Source organism: Argentina anserina, chromosome 1 (assembly GCF_933775445.1).
Source record: "Argentina anserina chromosome 1, drPotAnse1.1, whole genome shotgun sequence".
NCBI classification, from domain to species: Eukaryota; Viridiplantae; Streptophyta; class Magnoliopsida; order Rosales; family Rosaceae; genus Argentina; species Argentina anserina.
In genome coordinates this window covers 6,430,351-6,454,153 of record NC_065872.1, presented here as the reverse complement: position 1 = coordinate 6,454,153, position 23,803 = coordinate 6,430,351, and the positions used below count along the sequence as shown (strand labels likewise).

General features: G+C 38.7%; 3 protein-coding genes across 3 annotated transcripts; 2 read left to right on the top strand and 1 right to left on the bottom strand.

Annotated features, from left to right (window-relative positions):
* Positions 1-1,253: 1,253 nt before the first annotated feature.
* LOC126789880 (vacuolar sorting protein 39) lies at positions 1,254-6,521 on the top strand. Its single transcript, XM_050515949.1, has 12 exons — positions 1,254-1,737; positions 1,806-2,017; positions 2,092-2,223; positions 2,318-2,461; positions 2,556-2,668; positions 2,777-3,212; positions 3,522-3,851; positions 4,036-4,257; positions 4,539-4,781; positions 4,905-5,369; positions 5,635-5,733; positions 5,892-6,521. The coding sequence occupies exons 1-12, from the start codon at positions 1,305-1,307 to the stop codon at positions 6,090-6,092; spliced, it is 3,030 nt and encodes a 1,009-aa protein (XP_050371906.1). The 5' UTR covers positions 1,254-1,304; the 3' UTR covers positions 6,093-6,521.
* Positions 6,522-6,729: 208 nt separating this feature from the next.
* On the top strand, positions 6,730-8,535 carry LOC126790058 (AP-3 complex subunit sigma). The gene is made up of 7 exons (XM_050516194.1): positions 6,730-6,854; positions 6,954-6,996; positions 7,097-7,158; positions 7,303-7,399; positions 7,694-7,764; positions 8,024-8,115; positions 8,226-8,535. The coding sequence occupies exons 1-7, from the start codon at positions 6,786-6,788 to the stop codon at positions 8,290-8,292; spliced, it is 501 nt and encodes a 166-aa protein (XP_050372151.1). The 5' UTR covers positions 6,730-6,785; the 3' UTR covers positions 8,293-8,535.
* Positions 8,536-8,647: 112 nt separating this feature from the next.
* Positions 8,648-12,895, bottom strand: LOC126789906 (uncharacterized). The gene is made up of 16 exons (XM_050515987.1): positions 12,633-12,895; positions 12,385-12,546; positions 12,094-12,279; positions 11,941-11,998; positions 11,554-11,604; positions 11,236-11,318; positions 10,926-11,013; positions 10,783-10,824; positions 10,625-10,699; positions 10,405-10,473; positions 10,051-10,166; positions 9,860-9,972; positions 9,676-9,755; positions 9,297-9,417; positions 9,073-9,139; positions 8,648-8,991 (listed from the first exon to the last, which is right to left on the bottom strand). The coding sequence occupies exons 1-16, from the start codon at positions 12,893-12,895 to the stop codon at positions 8,856-8,858; spliced, it is 1,710 nt and encodes a 569-aa protein (XP_050371944.1). The 3' UTR covers positions 8,648-8,855.
* Positions 12,896-23,803: the final 10,908 nt, after the last annotated feature.

Genomic DNA, 23,803 nt, shown 5'->3' with positions numbered 1-23,803 from the left:
TTCTTGTGCGAGATTGAAAAGGTCTTATATAAATATATCATTAAATAAATTAGTTGTAAAACATTTTTGCAAATTTCAGTTGCATACAACCAAATAGATACAATTTTTCTATTATCTAATTTGATTTTAAGTCTAATCATATCTTATTCTCTCATTCTTTAACAACGTAACTATGATATTTTCTTCTTAACAAAATATTTATTAACTACAAACTAATAGGCGACAAACATACAAAAGAAATATCAAGAGTAAGTAGCATATCTAGCTAACAAATCAAGAAAAAAGGATGAATGAAAATACAAAAAAATAATGAGGGATATTTTGACATATGTATCTACAAATTAAAGAAAATAATGGAAGGAAATATGGCCAAAATAATGAAATAAAAGAAAAAAAAAATATATATATACATATGAATCAAACTCCTAAACTAGTGGGAATTAGAAGAAAGTGAGTGAACCTCAAATTATTAACTAAACCACTCAAGGTTTTATACAAAGTGGCATAGGTGTACTGAATGTGTGTATATAGAACCCTAAAATTTGGGGTTTTGTGTCATCGCTCTTCTTGCACATGTTAAGAGTTGGTCTCGATATAAGTGAGATATCATGAGTTTGACTCACAATAGACTCGTAGTAACATATTACTTGTTGTATTTGATAAAAAAAAAGTTACCTATGTGCTTCTAAGATTAAACATTTATCGACACACTGATGAATTAATATTATTATGGTTTTTTTATTTCAAATTCCAAGACATTTCCTATGGAGAACCTACATATTCTGATTTTTATATAAATGAAGCAATGTAAACTCAACTTACACAAAAGAAAATGCGGTTTCTCTTCTTAGATTTTTTTATAACCACACCATGGAGTAAAAATGCTAAGGAGCATAAAGTTGTTTACAATATCCATACTTAATCTAATACTGTAGTTACAAACAATACAAACAAATCCAAACACAAAAAATCCAAGCAAATAACCCAAATTCTAACTTCCTAATGGAACCCTTTACGAATATTATTATTCTGACAACATTTTATCAAAAAGAACAAGCGGGCCACGACGTCGTTTCACTCACACACACCGACGAATAAACCACCACCATTACCATAGCAGCTCCTGCGGCCTCTGCCACGCTTCACTCAGCCTCCCTCTTCTCCCTGACCGGCCCCGCTTTTACAAGACTTGTTCATGTTCACCCTCGTCTCGCAAATCGTTCCCACCCCCTAATTATTTTCATTAAGGCACTAATCAAGTTAGAATCGTAAGTTAGACGAACCACCCACCACCACCGCAAAACATGGTTCACAGCGCCTACGATTCCGTCGAGCTCATCTCCGACTGCCCCACCAAGATCGAAGCCGTCGAATCCTACGGCCCCAAACTCCTCATCGCCTGCTCCGATGGATCCCTCCGAATCTACGCTCCTGATTCCTCCGGCTCCCGCTCCCCTCCCTCCGACCACCACACCCTATCCCTCCTCAAGGAGCCTTACTCCCTCGAGCGAAACCTCGCCGGCTTCTCCAAGAAGCCTCTTCTCTCCATGGAGGTCCTCCAGTCCCGCGAGCTCCTCCTCTCCCTCTCCGAAACCATATCCTTTCACGGCCTCCCCAATCTCGGCACCATCGCCGTCATCACCAAGGCCAAGGGCGCCAATGTCTACTCCTGGGACGACCGCCGCGGCTTCCTCTGCTTCGCCAGGCAGAAGAGAGTCTGCATTTTCCGCCACGACGGTAAAATTTCATTTGTATATTCAAAATGTGTGACCAATTTTGGAATAATGTGAGCGTTTTCTTTTCAGGTGGGAGAGGTTTCGTGGAGGTGAAGGAGTTCGGAGTGCCGGATGTGGTCAAGTCTATGGCGTGGTGTGGGGAGAATATATGTATAGGGATCAGGAGAGATTATACGATACTGAATTCCACTACTGGTGCATTGACTGATGTGTTTCCTTCAGGGAGGCTTGCGCCGCCTTTGGTGGTTCCTCTTCCCTCCGGCGAGCTTCTCCTCGGCAAGGTAGTTTGTTTGTTTTTTTTCAGTTGGCTTTGTGATTTGTATGTGAAGTGATGCATTGCTGATTGGTGGTTTAGGATAACATTGGGGTTTTTGTGGACCAAAATGGGAAACTTGCTCATCAAGGCAGGGTTTGTTGGTCGGAGGCGCCTACGGTGGTGGTTATTCAGAAGGCCTATGGAATAGCTTTGTTATCGAGATATGTTGAGGTAGTTGGCTGTGGCTCGTGTACTGAGGTTTTCTTTGCTGTTCTTTGTTTTTGTTCATGAGATGTTGGGTGACAATGCTGTTTGTGTTTTGCAGGTTCGGTCCCTACGAGCGCCGTATCCATTGATACAAACGGTTGTCCTGAGAAATGCTCGTCGTCTTCTCCAGACCAACAATGCTGCCATTGTTGCATTAGACTATGCTGTGTATGGTCTCTTCCCTGTCCCTCTTGGTGCCCAGGTATAACTAATGCTCTTGCTAACGGTAATTGACTACAGCTTGTGGATGCATTATTTCTGTTGGTTAGTGTGTAAGATTTGTATTATGCTTGCAGATTGTACAATTAACAGCATCTGGCGAGTTTGAGGAAGCTCTGTCATTGTGTAAGCTGCTTCCGCCAGAAGAAGCAAACCTTAGAGCTGCAAAGGAGGCTTCAATCCATATAAGGTGATTGTCTGACTGCATTGCTAATCATGCTCATTCTATGACCTTTTTTGTTTTAAACGCTATGACTTTTTATTATATAATATAGGAACTTCTGTTGTTGTGTTACAGGTGTGCCCACCATCGTTTTGATACTGGGGACTATGAGGATGCCATGGAGCATTTTGTGGCTTCTCAAGTAGATATAACCTATGTACTTTCTATGTATCCTTCCATTGTTCTTCCCAAGACAACCATGATAGCTGATCCAGACAAACTGATGGATATATCTGCGGACTCATCATATCTCTCTAGAGGTTCATCTGGTTTGTCAGATGAAATGGAACCCTCCGCTCTGTCACACGTGCTGGAATCAGAAGAGAGTGCAGCCCTAGAGTCCAAAAAAATGAGCCATAACACTCTCATGGCTCTCATTAAGTTCCTGCAGAAAAAGAGATTCAGCATTATTGAAAGAGCTACTGCTGAGGGGACAGAAGAGGTTGTTTTTGATGCTGTTGGAGACCATTTTGCTTCCCATGGGTCTAATAGGTACAAGAAGACAAACAAGGTAAACTACTTATCTTTCTCTGATATTTGCTTTCCATATTAGCATTGTAACAGATGAAACACCAGGTTTTTAAAATGAATGACTCTGCTTTGTGCAATGCATACCTGTTTACTTTACCGAAAATCACTCACATTCCAGAAGTTAGTGTTCTTCAGTTAAGTCTAGTGATCTTATTTGTTGTGTTGTGTGCTGAAATTAGCACAAATTGAATGGTCCTTCACTATTTTATCTATTGCTAATTTGAAACTAATCGTGGTCTATATTTAAGTTGCAACAACAAAATAACTGATATTATGTTTGGAATCCAAGGGGCGTAGCAGCATTCCAGTTACCTCCCGTTCTAGGGAGATGGCAGCTATACTGGATACAGCTCTACTCCAAGCTCTACTTCTTACTGGACAATCTTCAGGGGCCTTGGAATTACTGAAAGGTCTTAACTACTGTGATTTAAAAATATGCGAGGAGATTCTCCTAAAAAGTAATCATCACGCTGCTTTGTTAGAACTTTACAAGTGCAACTCAATGCACCATGAAGCTCTAAAACTATTGCATCAGTTAGTAGAAGAGTCAAAATCTAATCAAGTGCAACCTGAGGTAATCCAAAAGATAAAGCCAGAGGCAATTGTTGAATATCTCAAGGTACGTCATTTGTTTGTTTATTGATATATTTTTCTGTGATCAAATATGCAATTTGTATTACAAGGAATTAAAATGTAGTAGTGATTCTCTGTTAATCTTCTACAATTGGGTGTGGAGCAAGAGTTCCCTTTATATATATTTGGGGAATATCTTGATTATATCTTTGATTCAATCTCTTATGCAGCCTCTTTGTGGCACTGATCCCATGCTTGTCTTGGAGTACTCGATGCTTGTCCTTGAGAGTTGCCCAACACAGACAATTGAGCTCTTTCTGAATGGAAATATTCCAGCTGATTTGGTAAACTCTTATTTGAAGCAACATGCTCCAAACATGCAGGCCAGATACTTGGAACTTATGCTTGCTATGGATGAAAATGGAATCTCTGGGAATCTGCAGAATGAAATGGTAAAGATGCCTTCCCCCCCCCCCCCCCCCCCAATTTATACCACTATTTATAAGTTGAGAGTTGAGAGCAATTTGGCGGGTGACTGTCGGGAGATAGTTAATGGTCTGAATAACAATATTTTCAGAGGGAATCAAAAAATTATTCATTTTTTTTTTGCCAAAAAGCTTGGTGTGCCACCAGTTTAAGTGACCCTCAGTAATCTATATAAACATAGTTAGTGGCAGTTACATACCTGTTGTAACCAATAAAAAACTGCATTCTTATGATTTACTGATGGCAGGTAAATATCTATCTATCAGAAGTACTCGACTGGTATGCAGAATTAAGTGCTCAGCATAAATGGGAGGAGCAAACTTACTCCTTGACGAGAAAGAAATTATTGTCTGTATTAGAGAGTATATCAGGTTATAGTCCGGAGGCTTTGCTGAAACGACTTCCAGCTGATGCTTTATATGAAGAGCATGCAGTTCTGTTGGGCAAAATGAATCAGCATGAGCTAGCCTTGTCCATATATGTTCACAAGGTATGTTCTTATGTTCACCATTCAATAACTTGTCTCTTTTCCTTTTTAGTTATTGTGTTTCTTTATCATCTATCATTTTTCTTGTAATGCAAGTTGAATAGATTGAGTCCTTGATCTTTGTAGCTTCATCTTCCTGAGATGGCACTATCCTATTGTGATCGAGTGTATGACTCATTGGCACATCAACCGTCTTCAAAATCGTCTGCCAATATATACCTTACTCTATTGCAAATTTATCTTAATCCGAAGAGAACAACCAAGAACTTTGAGAGGCGGATTACAAATTTGGTATCACCGCAGAACATAGGAACACCAAAGGTTGGTTCTGCAAATACAGTTAAAAGTAGAGGAGGTAGAGGAGCTAAAAAAATTGCTGCTATAGAGGTGGCAGATGACATAAGAGTCGGTCAAAGTGGCACTGACAGTAGTAGGAGTGATGGTGATGCTGACGCAGATGCAGACGAGTCTGGTGAGGAAGGAGGGTCAACAATCATGCTTGATGAGATTCTTGATTTGTTGGGCAGAAAGTGGGACAGAATAAATGGAGCTCAAGCTCTCAAACTTTTACCCAGGGAGACCAAATTACAGGTACTGATCATAACTTAAGCCAGGCAAGGCATCTCAAATGAATATGTGATCATGACTGTCACTCTCCTTTATGCTATCGTAGAAGAAACCATTAAGGGTTATCTTTCATGTTGTGGTAGATAAAATCATATAAGGAAGTTGAAAATAACTACTGTTTTAACTACTCAAAAGAATCTTTCAATTTGTCCATCAGTATAAATATATTTTTGTTGAAAATATCATGAATTTAACTTTGACAATGTGTATTACTGTCATTTATCTGCAGAACTTGCTTCCGTTTATGGGACCCCTCTTGAGGAAATCAAGTGAAGCTTACAGAAACCTGTCAGTGATAAAAAGTTTAAGACAAAGTGATAACCTGCAGGTATGCATATATCTTGCTTGTAAGCTGCAGTTGGTAGCATATGAGAAGCAGGCTATTTACTTTTACTAATCTGAACCTAGAAAGTTGCGTGCACTTAAATCATTTGAACCTATACTGCTGCATACACTTGCTCTGACTAAATCAATTTGTAAAAACAGGTTAAGCAAGAACTCTACGAACAAAGGAAAGGTGTGGTAAAGATCACAGGCGACAGCATGTGTTCCCTTTGCAGAAAGAAAATAGGGACAAGTGTTTTTGCTGTGTATCCAAATGGGAGTACAATAGTGCATTTTGTTTGCTTCAGAGACTCCCAAAGTATGAAAGCCGTGGGCAGAGGATCGCCCCTAAGGAAGCGATGAAGACCAAGCATAATTGGTGCTAAAGATCACCAGTGAGAGCATCTGCTTCCGTTGCAGGAAGAATATAGGGACAAGTGGGTGCATTCCAGACATGACGACGGTTGTGCATTTTTGCTGCATACGGAAGCTCTCTGGTAATGAAGTGATGAAGACCCAAGTATTACTTGCTAAGGAAGCATCTTCCTCCTTGTTTCGCTTGGTAAATACCGGATTTTGAGCAGAAATTTTGGGCAATGAAAGGGCTCTCTTTTCTGCAGGCTCTCCAACAATGCTCGGTTTGACGGTAAATTTCTGGTGCGCTTCGATCAATGCTCATTGTAGATTGTGTGCAGAGTGAGACTGAGTTATTTTTATGTAAAGATCAAAAACAAAGATTCATGTTGATTTGATTGTTTATAAAGAGATGTAAAACGAAAAAGTTGAAATTGATTCAGATTTCACGCCTCGTTGCTTCTTCCAATTAGGTAGGGCTTTGTTTGGCGCAAAACTCAAACATTTATACCGCGTTTAAAAAAATAAAAAAGATAATTGGATATATTCGCCTGTATGGCCCACATAGTTGGGAGCGGATATACAATTACTAATACGTCCCTATTTAACTTTCGTATTTACAGATTGTACCAGAGAATACAAACACAAGGTTGATGGATCTTCATCTGAATTTGATCGGGAATTTAGAAGAGGTGGAGAAAGATGATACATGCGGTGATGGTGATTAATACTCAGGGCAAGCCTCGGCTTGCTAAGTTCTACGAATTTCAGGTCCTTTCTTTTCTTATTTTCTACATTTTAATTTTGTATTTAAAAATTTTGCTGTAGAAAAATTGGCTGATATTGTCAGTGTTTTGAGGTCTCACTCAGCCTGTAGAGAAGCAACAGGAGCTCATACGCAGCGTTTATGGAGGTTTTCTATCTCTCTCTCTCTCCCTCTCTCTCAATTAGTTCCATAAGCAAATTGGCTCAGGTTGACTTAATTGGGTTTTGAGTTTTTATTTTTTATGCAGTTTTGAGCAGTAGAGCTGAGAATGTGAGCAATTTTCTGGATGTGGAGTCTATTTTTGGTCCGGTAATTTATTTAGTTAATTTATTCTTCAGTTTCTTTCATTTGTTATATTTCTCTGTGATCTGAATTGGAGTGACTGTTCTTGTTTAATCAGCTGTGCTTGCTTGAATTGGGTATTCAATATGAATTGGTTTCTTTCTGGTGCAGGATACTCGGCTTGTGTACAACCATTTTGCGACTTTGTACTTTGTCTTTGTTTTTGATAGCTCTGAAAATGAGCTTGCCATGCTCGACTTGATACAAGGTATGTAGCATTACTAGATTAGTGGATAGAAGATATGAGACCTTTGAGTTGAATTCATAAATTGACTGATTTGCAATACATATTCAATTAGTAGACAAAAGGAAAGCTTTTGTCTCTTGAATTTGGATTAGTTTGAGATACGGCTGTTTGGGTAGTAACTGGACATACAACATAAGAAAGCCGCTGAAGTGTTTTGCTGATTTCTCTTGTGTTCAACTGCTAAGTGTCGTGCTTCATTTAATTAAATGTTGCTTTGATTGCATAATTTGCTTCCTTCCATGTTGATTTTTGCAGTTTTTGTGGAAACATTGGATAAATGCTTCAAGAACGTTTGCGAGGTTGATGTGGTGTTCAATTACAGCAAGGTTGTTTACTCTCATTTGGCGGTGACTAATGTTGTGATGTGTTGCATCTTGCACGTCTCATCAGGAACTTGATTCATAGTATTTGGTATTGCTATGTGATTGAATTTTGTCGAATAAAAAGGTGGAGATGGTTAAATCACTATTAATTTAGGAGAATGTTTGCCGAGAAAATGTTCATGTTGGACCATAGGTTTCCTAGCTATCTGATGGTATTAGAGACGTTTGTATTGTACCTAAATTGATGTTTTCTTCTTTTCAGTTGCATACTATATTGGATGAGATTATCTTTGGAGGTCAAGTGCTCGAAACAAGTTCCACCGAAGTTCTGAAGGCGGTTGAAGAAATCTCAAAGTGCTCTCCCTCTCCCTGCTGTCTATATATTTATTCTCTTTGAATGTGATCTAATTCCTGTGCTTGTTTGGATTCGAATGACTAACGAATGCTGTATACTGTTGATGCAGATTGGAAACAGCTTCAAACACTATTTCATTGGTTCCAAAATCTGTTTCTAGCTGGAGGAGTCGATAGTATACACAGTTGGAGCAATGTGTCTTGGGTGAATCTTTGCCGATTACCAATCAGGCAAGAAGCGAAATTGACGGTTTAGATGTTGTGTCAGACGATTACCCCATTTCTGGGAATGCATTTACAGTATCTTCCGATGGTATTTTTTGTTTCATAGAAATTATTGAATATGTTATTTGGTTGTCATGTAAAGTTTAAAGTTTGAAGGATGAAGGACATAACATGATAAAGAGTATTGAGCTAAAATGGTGGCTCCATTGGGTAACGACATTGATAGTGGGGGATAATGGTGGCTTGGTAATCGGCAGATGCGAATGGTGATTCATTCAGGCAAGTGTTTCATGGGGGGCACTGACAATGAAATGAAATCCTTCTTCGATTGCATTTAGAAATTTAGCGATGAACAATTCGTAATTCGTTCCGAAGGGCTTCGTTGTAACAGTTGTCACCTTACCAAGCCAAGGCACTCTAGCATGAATTCGGTTATGACAACTTATCCTAATTTCCATGCCCGTAGTATAAAGTTATTAACCAAAGAAGCAATTGACTGTAAATGTGAAGCTTCATCATTTCAATGGCTTGTTTACATCTTCAAGAGCTACACGAGCAGCATTACGCCCGGAAGCGCCCATCACACCGCCCCCAGGGTGAGTCCCGCTACCGCACAAATAGAGTCCCGGCAGTGGTGTTCTATAATTTGACCTGCATGTATCCCACAATGGTGATTCGACTTGCGAAATATTAATCCTAAATCTCATGCAAAATCATGTTAGAAGTCTTTACCATCCTTTTACAGGTCGCATGAGGAAGAGTGAATCCAATCCCATAGCACCATGGAAGATATTCCCTCCTGTCCAGATTATTATCTAACATTTAGCAACTCAAGTTTCCTTGTAAGCTACAACATGGCAAGTCTAATAGTAGTCTGCTCCTGGAAGTCAGACCAGTAATGAAAGATGAGCTTATTTCACAAATTCTACACGATTGTCCATAAAGATTAGAAGTACCTGTCAAACCGATTTCCCTTTCAAGGTCTGGTGGAGTCAACATGTCGTAACCAATTACTGATGAACTGAACCCAGGGGCGTATTCATCAATTAAGGCGAAACACTTTTTGGCAAAAGACTCCTGCAGAGATGCCACACAGGTTTGAGAGTATTAGTTCAAGGCTGAGAGAGATTTGACAACAACAGTGTCACCAACAAAGTAATCAATCAGAAGTATAGTCAGTAGAAAAGGTTGTTGACAATGATAACTTGTCTGGGTGCAAAATAAGCAGTCACGGAGGAATACACACATTGCAATACATTTCATATTGCCAAAATTAGAAGTAAAGACGAGCTCAAGTAAAAGATGTCATTTGTTGTCTTAGGGACAGAAACTCACTCTGTATACAGGATCTCCCCAGTGCCCATCTGACGGACTGTATGGTGTGTATTGAATGAACAAGTTGATCACATGCTTACCTACAAGGTATTGGATTACGATGACATGAGAGAATTAAAAAACATGCCTGAAAATAATATAGGATGCATTTGTTTAGGGACACTGGGACAGTAATCTGAAGTACCAACTGGAGATATAGTCTTGTCCAGTACGGAGGGAATTGTCATCTCAATAACTGGTCTTTGTGATGGTACTCCATTAACAGCATCTTGACAGGCCGAGTGAATCTCGTCCATACTTTATAAGATATAAAAAAAAACATATAAGAAAATACAGCTCTTGGAACCAAAATAAAGGACAAAAACAAGATCATACCTCTCGGAACCGATGTGAATGGTGCCCATATGCTGAGGCCCTGCATTAGGATGACTTAACTTGCAACTCTTGAACTGGGGCAACTGATCAACCGCTATATTTATCTTCGTAGTAGCCTACATTACAAATTAAATTCATGCTTCAACGACTATTTTAGCAAATTAAAATATCTTGTTCCTCTCCACTCTACCATTATAGTTATCTGACTAGGTCTGACTCTATTGATACAAATCATGCAATTATAGCAAATCTCAAATCATTAAAGATAGTACATCCCGATGTATAAAGTAGAATAAGTGAAAGATCAGACTTGGAAAATTAACAAGACTGTAAATAAGAATTAATAAAACTTACAGAGCTGTAATCGGAATACTTAATTGCACGTAGAAAATCTTCCGGAAGAACGTCATCAGGCACCAACTCCTGTTTCAGATAATGCAAACCTATAATTGAGATTAAAATTCTCTTATGATAGCAAGCCTAAATATTTATAATAGTGTCAAACTCCCATCTATTTCACCTAACATCAGTTGACTCAGTGAGCTTAAATCGACCAGAAGCAGGACCATGTTACCTTAAATGTTTTATAAGGCGTCGCATTTGATAAAACAATTGAAGAGTGCACCCGAGAACCATCAGATAGCAAAACCTACAATAAGATGAGTCTATAATGTCCATTCAGTTGGATTTAGATAGCAAAGTGTGTCAATTAGGAAGCCGGGAGAAACTAACCCCCTCCACTTTGCCAGAGTCATTGATCAACATTTGCTGAACCTAAATGAAAAAAACATGAAAAGTCAAGCAGCATTAAACAACAGCATAGTGTATATTCACAAACACTTTGCTAACCCTAGCTCATTTCTAGGCATAAATACCTCTGCACTTGTGACAATATGTGCCCCAGCTTCCCTAGCGGCATTACCTATAGCCAAGGATACTGAACCCATCCCACCTTCAACATACCTACAAAGAAGTTGGTTTTACAGTACTAAGAAAAGGACTTAACTAGGATGATAAATTGTTCAAAATAAAAACAAGGTTCCCAATTTCTGGTCTCAGGAAGACCAGTTTCGAAAAGAAAGCGACATACCTTTTATCTAAGAATGTTTTTCTTAAGTAGAATGAGTATATATTAAAAAAAATAAAAGTGTGCATACTATTCTAAGCAAGCTGTAGAGTACTTACGACCAAATTCCACGCTCACCATCAGTTTCTCCCATCACATGATGTAGCAGAACATATCCACTACCAGGTGTATGTACACTTCCCTACAGAAAATAGAGAGGAAGTTAAAAGTCAAAAACTCAGGGGTGCTGTATCTTGCATTATCAATTTCTTATGAGACATAACATGAAACATTATGAGACTATTGACAATAAGGCTTGTGTTACGGATGAAAAAAGAGGACAAAAATAAAACAAAAAATTGTGCTCAAGTCACGTCCAGTTTTTGTCAAATACAATATGAAACTAGTGCATCCTTGCAAGTCATAAAAACTCTTACCGTAGTTCCTATTACAGCATCTGTTGCAAGGGTTGCCTTCAGAACATCAGTCTGTGAATAGACAAGTTAGTTAGAAGGAAAAACCACTGCAAAAATTTGCCATATGACCCTATCTACAATGAGTTGATCACCATTGACCATCTACCAATAAGAATATAAATGGCAGGCTCAGAGATTAGTCAAATTACATTTGATCAGATTGAAATGAAACAAAGGGTCAGGTTATATGAAACTCAATGTTCTTATATGAAGTAGAAGAGCTTCAAACAGTTTTAAATCCACAGCAAAAGATAAGACTTGGTGTCCAGTTTTATATCCTAACGAACTTACAATCTATAATGTAAGAAGAAAACATAAGACAGGAAATAAAAGGAATAATAGAATCACCTCAAACCAATTGTTTAAAACCTTGGAAGCTGGGGATAACAGAAGGTCCATAAACTCTCTGCACAAACACACAAGTTACATATCAAAAACCTTGCAGCCTTACTATTAACCATAATGTTTCCATCCACATTACTAAAATTCTTAGTTTCTTACACCATATCCTTCTGGCCTAAGGCAGCAGCCTGTCTCAGTATCTGAGCCCAAAACATGGACTTGTGCATCTTATCCTTCAACCTGTCACCAAAACTACCCGAGGAGCTGCCTTGTGATAGTTCCGGTGGAGCTGAGTCCAGCAAAGGATCCATAAACTCACAGAACTTCTCTAGTTGACTCTCATATCTGCAAATCAATCATACATGCATAAATCTCAAACAAACCAATCCACAAAAGTTAACACAACACTCATTTCTAGACTATAACAGAATGCCAGTACTAAATAGTGACCTTGGATAAGCCTCAGCGTCTAGCTTGGAGAACTTAGCAATCTCCGATTGGTTGAGATCCTTCTCCGGCCCTAACAGAAGATAACGTCCGTCCAAACACGGCGTAAACGACGACGGACTCCTCTTCAGTAGCTTCATCCCATGCCGAGCTAGCTCTAACTCTCTGTTAGTTCCAAAACCGAAGCAAAATCAGAGGCTTTGTTTGGCTCAAATTCAATTCAAGCTTGCCAAAATGTGTACTGAACTCACTTGATGACGGCGGGGCGGAGGAGGCTCTGGAGGTAGCTACACCGGGAGAACTTGAATCCTGGAATGAGCTCCTCCGTCACGGCGGCTCCGCCGATGACGTGGCGGCGTTCGAGGACGGCGACGGAGAGTCCGGCGCGTGCGAGGTACGCTGCTGCGGTGAGGCCGTTGTGGCCGCCTCCGATGACCAGCGCGTCCCACCTCTTGTCCCTCAGCGCGGTTGCGGCGGCGGCGCCGGTGGTAGTGTTGAAGCTCCTCCGCCACATTTGGAATCGTTAACGGTTTGAGTGAGGTGGCTCAGTGCTTATAGTATAGTGAGTGGATTTTGCAGGTTGAAGAATTAAAATAGGAAAATGAGTGTCAGCATTTTAAAGTTTAGTGATGAATAATATGTAAAAATAAATTTTTTATCTTTTCAAAGATTTTCATTATGTTTGATGAATTGTTTTTCCGCTGACCTAATTTTAAGACATTAGATGCGTCACTGTTACACCACCTTCTCTAGTATATAATAGCTATCGGGTAATCATAAGCCAATCAATTTGCAATTATTATGGATCCTTCATCCGTGTGTATATTCTTAGTTATATAAATTATTAAGATGAATATATACACACAAAACTAAGACTAAGACTATATACACAAGGATTTAAAATAAATGTGTCAATACCTTCTTATAGATACACAGTTTTCTATAATTACACCAAGTATTTCTTTTAGTATGAAGCTAAGAAAAGGTAATGTATTTGGCCCGAGGCTCCAGGCTTTTGCCCTCTGTTTGACACAAGTCACACAACACACTGCAAGTGAGTTTTACGTTGAAAATTATTCTGGTTAGCAAATTACTCCTATTCCAGTTTAAAATAGGTAATTTTATCCCTTAACCAATTAGGAAACTCAGCTGTTGTTCTAGGAGGACCAAACACCAATCAATAATATTAATAGTCTGTATTAAGAATTACTCGTTTAGAGCATCAACAACGAACGAAATTGAAATTTCAAGGCATCCCAGATAACAAAACAGATCAGTTTCTTTCTGTATGATCGGCGAACAATTCAAAACCATAAACAACTAAATCCAAGAGCAGTAGACTTTCTTCATCTACTTTAATTAGTGTTACCTAGATATACTCAGTTTAGGAATTCCTACACCAAGTAGATTTGAGTTAAGCAATATATTATATAAAGATGTGATCATGGAATTTAAGATGCATGGATAATGGGGAGTATGAACCTGCCTATAACTAGTAGATGCAGTTCTGCTCATGATATTGTTGAGGAATTGTTCACCAAGAAACGTTGCAGAAAGAAGTCGGACATGTCGACAAATGGAGAAGAAGAAGAAGAGGAATATCTTCAAGCTAGACAGGTTTAAATACGGATTATTCCTCAAGTAAAAGATGAACTTGCGCGGCTGATGATGAACATGAACTTGCATTGCCCTTCAAACAAGTTCAAGGAGAGAGGGAGCAGGACGCAGCAGCCATACAAAGTTACACACCAAAACGAAAGTTAACTAATCTACATGAACATGAAGAGGAAGATCAAAAGACCATATTGTTTAAACGGTAGAAGACTTTGGAGCACATTGGCAAGAAAATTGAAGCCTTAAGAATAACTACCACAGAAGAATCTGGGAAGAGTTGCAACAGAGATGTCGCCAGTCTTCCTACAGATGTTGTGCTTCTCATTCTGGATAAGTTATTGTTAGAATCCATTGACCATGCTCGTTTTGCTGTCGTTTGTGATGAATGGAAGTCTCTTGCAAAACTGTATGACTGTGAAAAGAACCCTGGCTTAAGGTCTTCCCTCCCATGCTATGGATCGCTACCCAATCTCATGGCTCTGATGACCCAACTACCATGCTTTACAGCTTGTCTGAAATAAAAATCTACAGAAATATTAAGCTACCAGGGCCCAGTGATGATAGGATTTACTGTAATTATGGATGGATGGCTGAGTAAGGGTATCGAAAGACGCCCCTAGTTTGTGCTAGTCTAGCAATAACTCTGATGAACCCCTTTAGGAAAGCAATAACGACTCTGATGAACCCTTTCAGAAACGGATCAGACACTATTCGTCTGCCTCTAATCCACAACAGCATATTTTATGAAAAGCAAGATGTGAAGATTATCGCCTACCGATCCCACTTTGGATCGGGAAAATTATGTGGTTCTAGCCATTTGTGGTCTTAAACTGTTCTTTTGTTAGGTTTGTGGACAGGGGCGGACCCAGGAATTCAATATAGGGTGGACTTGAATTTGTTAACAAATTTTTTCTTAACGGTGTAAGAGAATTTTCACACTTAATCAGTAGAGAGAGAGCTATTTATGTAAGGCTCCCATTGTTGAGATTAGAGAGAGAGAGAGAGAGAGAGAGAGAGAGAGAGAGAGAGAGAGAGAGAGAGAGAGAGAGAGAGAGAGAGAGAGAGAGAGAGAGAGAGAGAGAGAGAGAGAGAGAGAGAGAGAGAGGGCTTTTATTTTTTTAGTTACGTGAAAACTTCTTAGATATTAGATTAAGTGGGTTGAGTTCAATAGATAGTACTAGAAGCATGAACACAATAACATAATTGATATATGAGGACCCAAATCAAACGAAGCAATAGGACACATATGATAGAAACTAAGCAAGCACTCAGTGCAATTGTCATGTTGTTGCTTCGCAGCTGCGTCATCCTACATGTGATGGTGTGAATAGATATCTCTCTTGCTTTTGAAACCACTCTTTTTTTTTTAGAATACCGACCTCTATAAGTACATATAGTAGTAAGTTTTTATTTTTCCCCCAGAAATCTGGGTGGACTTGAGTCACTTTAGAATACACGTAGGTCCGCCCCTGTTTGTGGATCTGATTCCACTTAGGATAAAGATTCATTAGATCTTGATCAAAGAATGAACACTTCGGTGATTTCCTACTTGATAATAATTTCTATGTTTATTAGGAATATGTTTCCAATGACTTATAGGTTTCAGGTTTAGACATCTATAAATAGGGACATATGTAGCAGTAGTTAAATATCAAGGTAAAACACCAGAGAGCATGTGAGGTCTTGGAGTTGGTGAGAATGTCTTGCGAGAGATCTTGTATTCTTGTTTGTGTTGTTCTTCTATAGTGAATCCCAGCAGCCCGAGGACGTATACAAGTTCTTTGTCGAACCTCGTAAACTTTGTGTTTGTGTTCTCAATCGTTTATTTATATTGTTTTGCACTTGTTAACTTCCGCAAGAGGAACTTAGGGTCGAATTCCTAACAGTGTGGTATCTAGAGCCTGGTTATAGAGTGGAAACAATGAGTATAAAAGACGTTGAGAAGAGGGTCGACAAGTTCGACGGCAATGACTACAACCTATGGAGGTCACAGATCGAGGATTACTTGAGTATGAAGAAGCATGTGAAGACTTTAAGCGGCAAGCTCCCAAAAGGGATAAAGGAGGAAGAATTTGTCGAGATGGACAAGATGACCCTTGGAGCAGTTCGATTATCGCTTTCAAATAAAGTACGGCGATTTGTCATCAAGGAGACTACATTAAAGGGAATGTTGGATAGCATATCCAACATGTATGAGAAGCCAAATGCCGTTCAACAATTATACTTGATGATATGATTGTTCACTCTGAAGATGGGTAAGGGTATATCTGTTCGCCAACAAGTTGGAGCATTTAGTGATATTATCGAGCAACTAGCCTCGGTGGATGTAAAGTTTAACGAACACATCAAATGTTTGGTGTTGTTGATTTCCATGCCTTCAGATTGGGATGTGACTGTGAACTCAATTTGTAGTGGAGTTGAGACTACAAATAAGTTGAAGTTTAATGACGTGCGTGACATTCTTTTAAATGAGGAGACGCAAAAACTTAATAACCTTGATGAGCCTTCAAGTTCTGCGCTATTTATGGAAAATAGAGGTAGAACGTCCAACAAACACTCAAACAATAATCATGAAAGGTCCAAGTCCAAGGCACCAGGAAAAAGACGAAGTGTGTCTAAGGCAGGAAAATGGTCTGATGGGTGTTGGCATTATGGTAAGACTGGACATATCAAGAGAGATTGTAACTAGTGGAAGGATGCAACGAAGATGGCAAACACAATTGAGTATGACTCGGAGACACTTGTACTAAGCGTTACAGAAACACCATTGGAATCATGGATCGTGGATTCAGGAGCATCTTTTCACTCAACTTCACAACGAGAAGTCATGGTGAATTACTAACATGGTCATTTTGGAAGAGTAATTCTTGCTGATGGTAGAGCCCTGGAGATTGTGGGAAGGGGTGATGTGAAGATCTCACTCACACATGGTGGAATATGGACTTTGACGAATGTTAGACACATTCTATGGTTGACAAGAAACTTGGTTTCTGTGGGTCAGTTGGATGATGAAGGATGTCGTACTACCTTTGAGAAAGGCACGTGGAAAGTAAGTAAGGGAGCTATGGTATTAGCTCGTGGACTCAAGACAGGGTCACTCTACACGACCTTGGGTATTATCGTTGTTGTTGAAAACAATGTAGGTGGTACAATCGTTGAGAAGAAAGATGATGCATACTTATGGCATCGTAGACTTTGGCACATCAGCGAGAAAAGAATGAGTGTACTTCGGGCACAAGGTAAACTACATGGTGTGAACTCAGTGAAAATTGGGCTTTGTGAAGATTGTATATTTGGGAAGCAAAAAACTGTCAGTTTCTCAAAGGGTGGCCAGGCGCCAAAAGATGCAAAACTGGAGTTGGTTCTTACTGATGTGTGGGGTTCTGCACCTGAGATTTCAATGGCTGGTTCAAGGTACTACGTGACTTATATTGATGATTCCACAAGGAAAGTATGAGTTTACTTTATGAAACATAAATGTGAGGTGCTTAGTACTTTCAAGAAGTGGAAGACTGGAAGGCGATCGTAGAGAGTGAGACAGTTTGAAGATCAAATGTCTGAGGTTGGATAATGGAGGTGAATATTGTAGTAATGATTTTAAAGAGTATTGTGCAGAGAACAAGATCAGGATGGAAAGAATAATTCATGGAACTCCACAGCAAAATGGAGTGGCTGAACGCATGAATAGGACTTTGAATGAGCATGCAAGGAGTATGAGGATACACGTAGGATTACCAGACATGTTATGGGCTGATGCGGTTAATACTGCTGCTTACTTAATTAACTTTGGACGGTCAGCGCCATTGAATAATCTTCTACCTGAGGAAAAATGGAGTGGAAGAGAGATATGCCTATCACATTTAAGAGTGTTTGGTGATCAGTTCGATTACTCGAGATCAATATTAACCCTGTAAGCATCGTTAGTAGTATAAAGCAAGAGGGTACCGTTCACAAACCGGGGATCCATCCAAGGTAAAGAATCACAAACATTTAACAACGAATTCATAAGAGTTTAAAAGATTTAAGATATATTTCGGATCAAACAGAAAATAAATCTAAATTAATATATACATGTGATCAACCAACCAACACATAAGCAATTACCAAACAAATAACATAAGAACAAAGGTAACGAATCTGCTCTCAATCATGTTCATGCCGTAAGTATCATAGTTCATCTTAAATTCGATCACACATCAAGTTCCTACTTGGTTCCTAATACATGGATATTATCGAGCTCAACTACTTGTCTTGCTATGAAATCTAACATATCAATTCATCATGCAATTACGTATCACAAAGAGAAATCAACATGTTTAAAGCACATATCCAATGTCGAACTTAAGATCATAATCGGTGGAGGAACAAATGGGACAAATAATTAATCAACTACTTGTATTAAAATCGTTTTTTAACTTTGAATGATTAACATATGCGACATCAACTACTTGTCTTAATCACACATGCAATATAAGAACACACCGAAAATGAATTAAGAACATAAATAAACAAAAACTCATGGCATAAAACCTAAAATCATTGAATAAAAATCGAAAACCTTAATTCATCATGTCATTCGAAAATTACAAATATCTCATAGACAAGAATAAAAATAACTTTAACAAAATCTAAACATAAATCATCCAAGAACAAGAACATAAAAACCCATAAACTAAACATGAAGATCATAGAGTTACACTTTATAATTCTCCTCCCAAGGTTCCTTACAAAGGTAGCACGAAAATCTTCAAGAGTACGATATCCTAGACTCCCAAACTTTGGACAGAAAATATGGTAAAAGGTGGTGAATTCGAATTCTATGGTTCTTGGTGAATGAAAGTGTTTGGGCAAAGCTTTGGCTATACTTGTGTGCAAGGTTGATGTATGTAGAAATGAGGTGCTATATATAGAGGAAGAAACCCGAGGGAGGATGGCCACAAAGTCCACAAAGTTAAAACTAAATTGGTTGAGATTTCCTAGATTCGGCAGATATGATATTTGTCACTTGTTGTGGCTATAACTTTATCTAGAAAATAGATATTGAGATAATTCCAACTAGCAATTTCAACTAGACTTCCGTGGCTTTTCATCCATATATGATGCATTTTCTCAATCATTGAGCTGTCCAGGGGAGCCCGTTAAAGTTGGATGATCTGCACTGTCAGAATTCTGATTTCTATAAGGATTGCATATCTTCTTCCTCCTTTAATGCTGATTTCTTTTGCACAAATTTCTTCTTTTGAATTAGGGAGGCAGCAAAAGTCTTAATTGTTGCAGCCATGTATGATTTTTCTTATCTCTCCTCATTAAATTTGCTGCATGTCTTCTTTGACTTTCTTGCCTCTTCTCATTTAATTTGTTGCATGCCTTCTTTGACATTCTTTGGTGCAGGAATTTATGGAGATTCTGATACATATTTGTGCTCTATATGCAGGAGAAACAAGGTACCAAGTTTTCCTCATAGCCCTTGGATCAAAAGCAAATCAATGGTTGAGATAATTTCGTCGAGCTCACTGGACCTCCGAGTAATGATTCAGTCATATCTCCCTGTAGAAATAAGATATTGATTTGATTCCAAATCCTACAGAAACTAGACTCACATAGATTTCTATCCATATAAGGTACATCTTATAACTTGATCAGAGCTATCCACGGGACTCCGTCGAAGTTGGACTACGAATCTTGACAGCATTTTCATTCTTGCATGGATTTGGCTTTTAAGTGCATATCTTCTTCTCTTTCCTTGTGGAACTAGGATTGCTTTCCTTCTCCAACATGGATTTGTATTTCCTAATAAGAATAAGTAAGTTAGAAACAAAGAAATACGAAAGGATGAATCCTGCTCGAACAAGGAATCATATCTCAACAAGGATTATTAACACTTAGCACGATTTCATCATCAATTCATTCATAATTGATATAAGCTCTAACTAGACACTTATTCATACAAAAGAAACTAAAATATACTATATAAGAGGTAACAAAGAGCAATAATAGGGCATAAACGCATTAAGAACGTCACACTTTGTGCTCCTATCATTTGGTTGCGTGGCATATGCTCAGTTGCTCACATTGAATCCGGTGCAAGAAGCAAGTTAGATCCTAAGTCTCAAAAGTGCATATTCATCGGCTATGGCGGGGATGAGGTTGGCTATAGGTTTTGGGATATGCAAAGCAAGAAAGCTATCAGGAGCCAGAATGTCATCTTTAATGAAAAGGTGATGTATAAGAATAGACAAGCAGTAGAGCTTGAAAGTCTTGTAAGAAAAAGATCGGCAGTTTGCAAGATTGGAAAAATTGTCTGATAAAGATGTGTCTAAGGTTAATCATGGGCAGGAACAACAAGAAGTAGCTCCTGAGGCCGCACAACCTGATAATGGAGTTCCTAATGATGAGCCAATGACACCTCCTCTTGTGCTAAGAGTATCGTCGAGAAGTAACAAAGGAATACCGCCAGATAGATACTCGCCTTGTACTAACTATTTGCTATTAACTGACTGTGGTGAACCCGTGACTTATGATGAGGCAATACAACATGAAGATTCAACTGAGTGGTAGGGTGCTATGCAAGATGAGATGGACTCTCTCATGTCCAATAATACATGGAGTGAGCTGAATTGCCAGCGGGAAAGAAAGCATTACAAAACAAGTGGATTTACAAGATTAAACAAGAAGTTGATGGGAGCCATCGTTATAAGGCCAGCCTGGGTGTGAAAGGTTTTCAGCAAAAGGAGGGTGTTAATTTTGATGAGATTTTTTCTTCGGTTGTTAAGCATACAACAATTAGGGTGTCATTGGAACAATCACTCAAGAGTGAAAAGGAAAATGAATATATGAATAATGTACCTTATGCGTCAGTAGTTGGATGCTTAATGTATGCTATGGTGTGTACTAGACCCGATATTGCCATGCAGTTGGAGTTGTGAGTAAGTACACAAGTAATCCATGTAAGCAACATTGGGAGGCTGTGAAGTGGATCGTGAGGTATCTTCGAGGTACTACTAATATGTCTCTTTGTTTCAAGAGAGGTAGTGCTTAATTAGAAGGGTATGTGGATGCAGACTTGGCAGGAGATAATGATACTAGTCGGAGTACAACTGGTTATGTGTAAAATGTAGGTGATACTGTTGTATCTTGGATCTCACATTTGCAAGGGAAAGTGACTTTGTCTACGATAGAGTCAGAGTATGTAGCAGTCTCAGAGGTTGGTAAGGAAATGGTGTGGCTAAAATGTTTCTTGGAGGAATTGGGTAAAAAGAAGGAGATTTGTGCTTTGCACAGTGATAGTCAAAGTGCAATTCACTTAGCAAAGAACCATGTTTTTCATTCAAAGACTAAACACATTCCTATGAAGTATGAGAATGAAGTGTTGCAATTGTTGAAGATTTAAGGAAGTGAAAATCATGCGGACATGTTGACTAAGTTTGTGCCAATAGGTAAACTGAAGCTATGCTTAGCTTCAGTTAGTCTTCAAACTTGAAGAGGGAGATGTTGGCTGCGGTGGGTTTCGAGTTGCTATGATTGAAGAGTGTTGAAGATTGTTGCTACTGGTGCAATCAGCTCCAAGTGGAAGATTGTTAGGTTTGTAGATCTGATTCCACTTAGGATAAAGATTCATTAGATCTTGATCAAAGAATGAACACTTTGGTAGTTTCCTACTTGGTAATGGTTTCTATGTCTATTGAGAGTAAATTTCCAATGACTTATAGGTTTCAGGTTTAGACATTTATAAATATAGACATAGCTAGCAGTAGTTAGATATCAAGGTAAAATACATAGAGCAAGTGAGGTATTGAGAGTTGGTGAGAACGTCTTGCGAGAGATTTTGTATTCTTGTTTGTGTTGTTCTTCTATAATAAAACCCAGCAGCCCGATGACGTAAACAAGTTCTTTGTCAAACCTCGTAAACTTTATGTTTGTGTTCTCAAACGTTTATTTATATTGTTTTGCACTTGTTAACTTCCGCAAGATGAATTTAGGGTCGAATTCCTAACATCTTCATCAGAGGAGGACAACAATTTTGGAGTCTCACGCGCAACCGGTGCAGTGCTGCAACTTACTATGGAGGGCGAGTGTGCGCAGTTGAAGGTGTTGCAAGACATCACCCATGGCATCAGTTCGTATCATACAGAGTTGATAACAACGACACAAGCTACAAAGTTTTGGCATCCCTTGAGGATTGTAGTCATTGTACACAAACATACTTTGCAACATCAACAAAGGGTGATTTATTAGTTGTTGCGAGACTCATCGACGAGAGGAAGATGCTGAGGTTCAAGCTTTTCAAGTGGATTGAATCCACTGCAGAACTAGCTGAAGTAGATAACATTGGGGATGGGGTTGTTTTCGTGGGCAACAATCAATCGGTTTGTGTAATGGCTTCAAAGTTTCCCGTGTGTAGGCCAAATTCTATATATTACACCAACGATCGTGTTGCAGAACAACAAAGATTAGAAGACAGAGGCATCTTCTATTTAGAGGATGGAAGAAGTTGTAGAACTAGAACCATTACACAACACTATTCTCTTGTGCTTCCGGAGGGGCACATGGTAAGGGCAGCTTGGATTACACCAACTTTCCAGTTTTGAATTACCAATGAAGATTGCCACAGAGTATCTCTTATATATAATAAGCCGAGAACATAAAAGTATGAATGATTAATGTATTTAAAGCTTTTGGAGCTAGATTATTAGCTACACTACCATGAATAATTAACTCGAGTAATTAGATGATTAGAATTTCGGTCTTTTCTTCTCAGTACCGAGATCACAGGGTAAGTGCTCCTAGGCCATCCCAATGGGAACATATATATATATATATATATATATATATATATATATATATATATATATAGTCCCTATCTAGAGTGAAGCTTCACTCTGAAATTATAGAGTGAAGTTCCAATTTTGGCACACTTTTCGGTCAAATTTTTTCACCATAAACGATTCAATATTTAAGTATGTTATTTAAGATCATCTCTACAAAGTTTCATCCAATTTGACAATGGTTTGAGCTTTCAAAATTGAGATTTACATGAACGGTTCATGTTGAACAGTTTTAAATCATTCATTGATTTAATCTAATTTCAATACTTTAACGATGTCCGAATTAGATGAAATTTTGTAGAGATGATCTTGAATATCATACATAAATATTGAATCGCTTATGGTGAAAAAATTTGACCGAAAAGTGTGTTAAAATTGGAACTTCACTCTGTAATTTCAGAGTGAAGCTTCACTCTGGATAGAGACTGATATATCTATATATATATAATTTTTTAAGGGATTTGGAACCCAGCTAAGGGTCATCATTTGGCCCGCGGGTAGCCCAGTTCAAGTCCTGGCCTGGTCCGGTTAAAGCCCGGCCCTATGGGTATAAGGCCGGGCAAAACCTCGGCTCGGCCCAAGGCCCGGCCCGTTGGAGCCCATAAGGCCAAAAGTCATGCCCGGCCCTAAAAAGCCCGTCCAAAGCTCATTTATTTTTAAAATTAATAATTTTATATATATTTATTTGTTGTATATGTTAATTAGTTAAATTATTTTGTTATATTTTGTTATATTTTTTACTATATTTAGTTAAATAATTATTATATATATATTTTAAAATAAAAATATACATTACAAAAACTCAACCCGGCCCGGCCCAGAAAAATCCATAGGTAGTCCGTGGGTCTCGATTTTATTAATAAACCCGGTCCAATCCGGTCTATTGCCGACCCTTAAACCCAGCCAAACTGGGAGTCTCAAACCATTGGGAACATATGTTCCATCAGCATATATCTCTTAACGACTGGGTGAACCATCAAAAC

What these genes read in the sequence shown, in the direction of transcription:
- LOC126789880 (XM_050515949.1), top strand. Translation starts at nt 1,305, where the DNA reads ATGGTTCACAGCGCCTACGATTCCGTCGAGCTCATCTCCGACTGCCCC. An exon ending in CTGCATTTTCCGCCACGACG is followed by an intron (nt 1,738 to 1,805) that starts GTAAAATTTCAT and finishes TTTTCTTTTCAG; the next exon opens with GTGGGAGAGGTTTCGTGGAG. An exon ending in CTGTCCCTCTTGGTGCCCAG is followed by an intron (nt 2,462 to 2,555) that starts GTATAACTAATG and finishes TTATGCTTGCAG; the next exon opens with ATTGTACAATTAACAGCATC.
- LOC126790058 (XM_050516194.1), top strand. Translation starts at nt 6,786, where the DNA reads ATGATACATGCGGTGATGGTGATTAATACTCAGGGCAAGCCTCGGCTT. An exon ending in CTAAGTTCTACGAATTTCAG is followed by an intron (nt 6,855 to 6,953) that starts GTCCTTTCTTTT and finishes GGTCTCACTCAG; the next exon opens with CCTGTAGAGAAGCAACAGGA. An exon ending in GCGGTTGAAGAAATCTCAAA is followed by an intron (nt 8,116 to 8,225) that starts GTGCTCTCCCTC and finishes CTGTTGATGCAG; the next exon opens with ATTGGAAACAGCTTCAAACA.
- LOC126789906 (XM_050515987.1), bottom strand. Translation starts at nt 12,895, where the DNA reads ATGTGGCGGAGGAGCTTCAACACTACCACCGGCGCCGCCGCCGCAACC. An exon ending in TTAGGCCAGAAGGATATGGT is followed by an intron (nt 11,999 to 12,093) that starts GTAAGAAACTAA and finishes GTGTTTGTGCAG; the next exon opens with AGAGTTTATGGACCTTCTGT. An exon ending in AGTATTCCGATTACAGCTCT is followed by an intron (nt 10,167 to 10,404) that starts GTAAGTTTTATT and finishes TTTGTAATGTAG; the next exon opens with GCTACTACGAAGATAAATAT.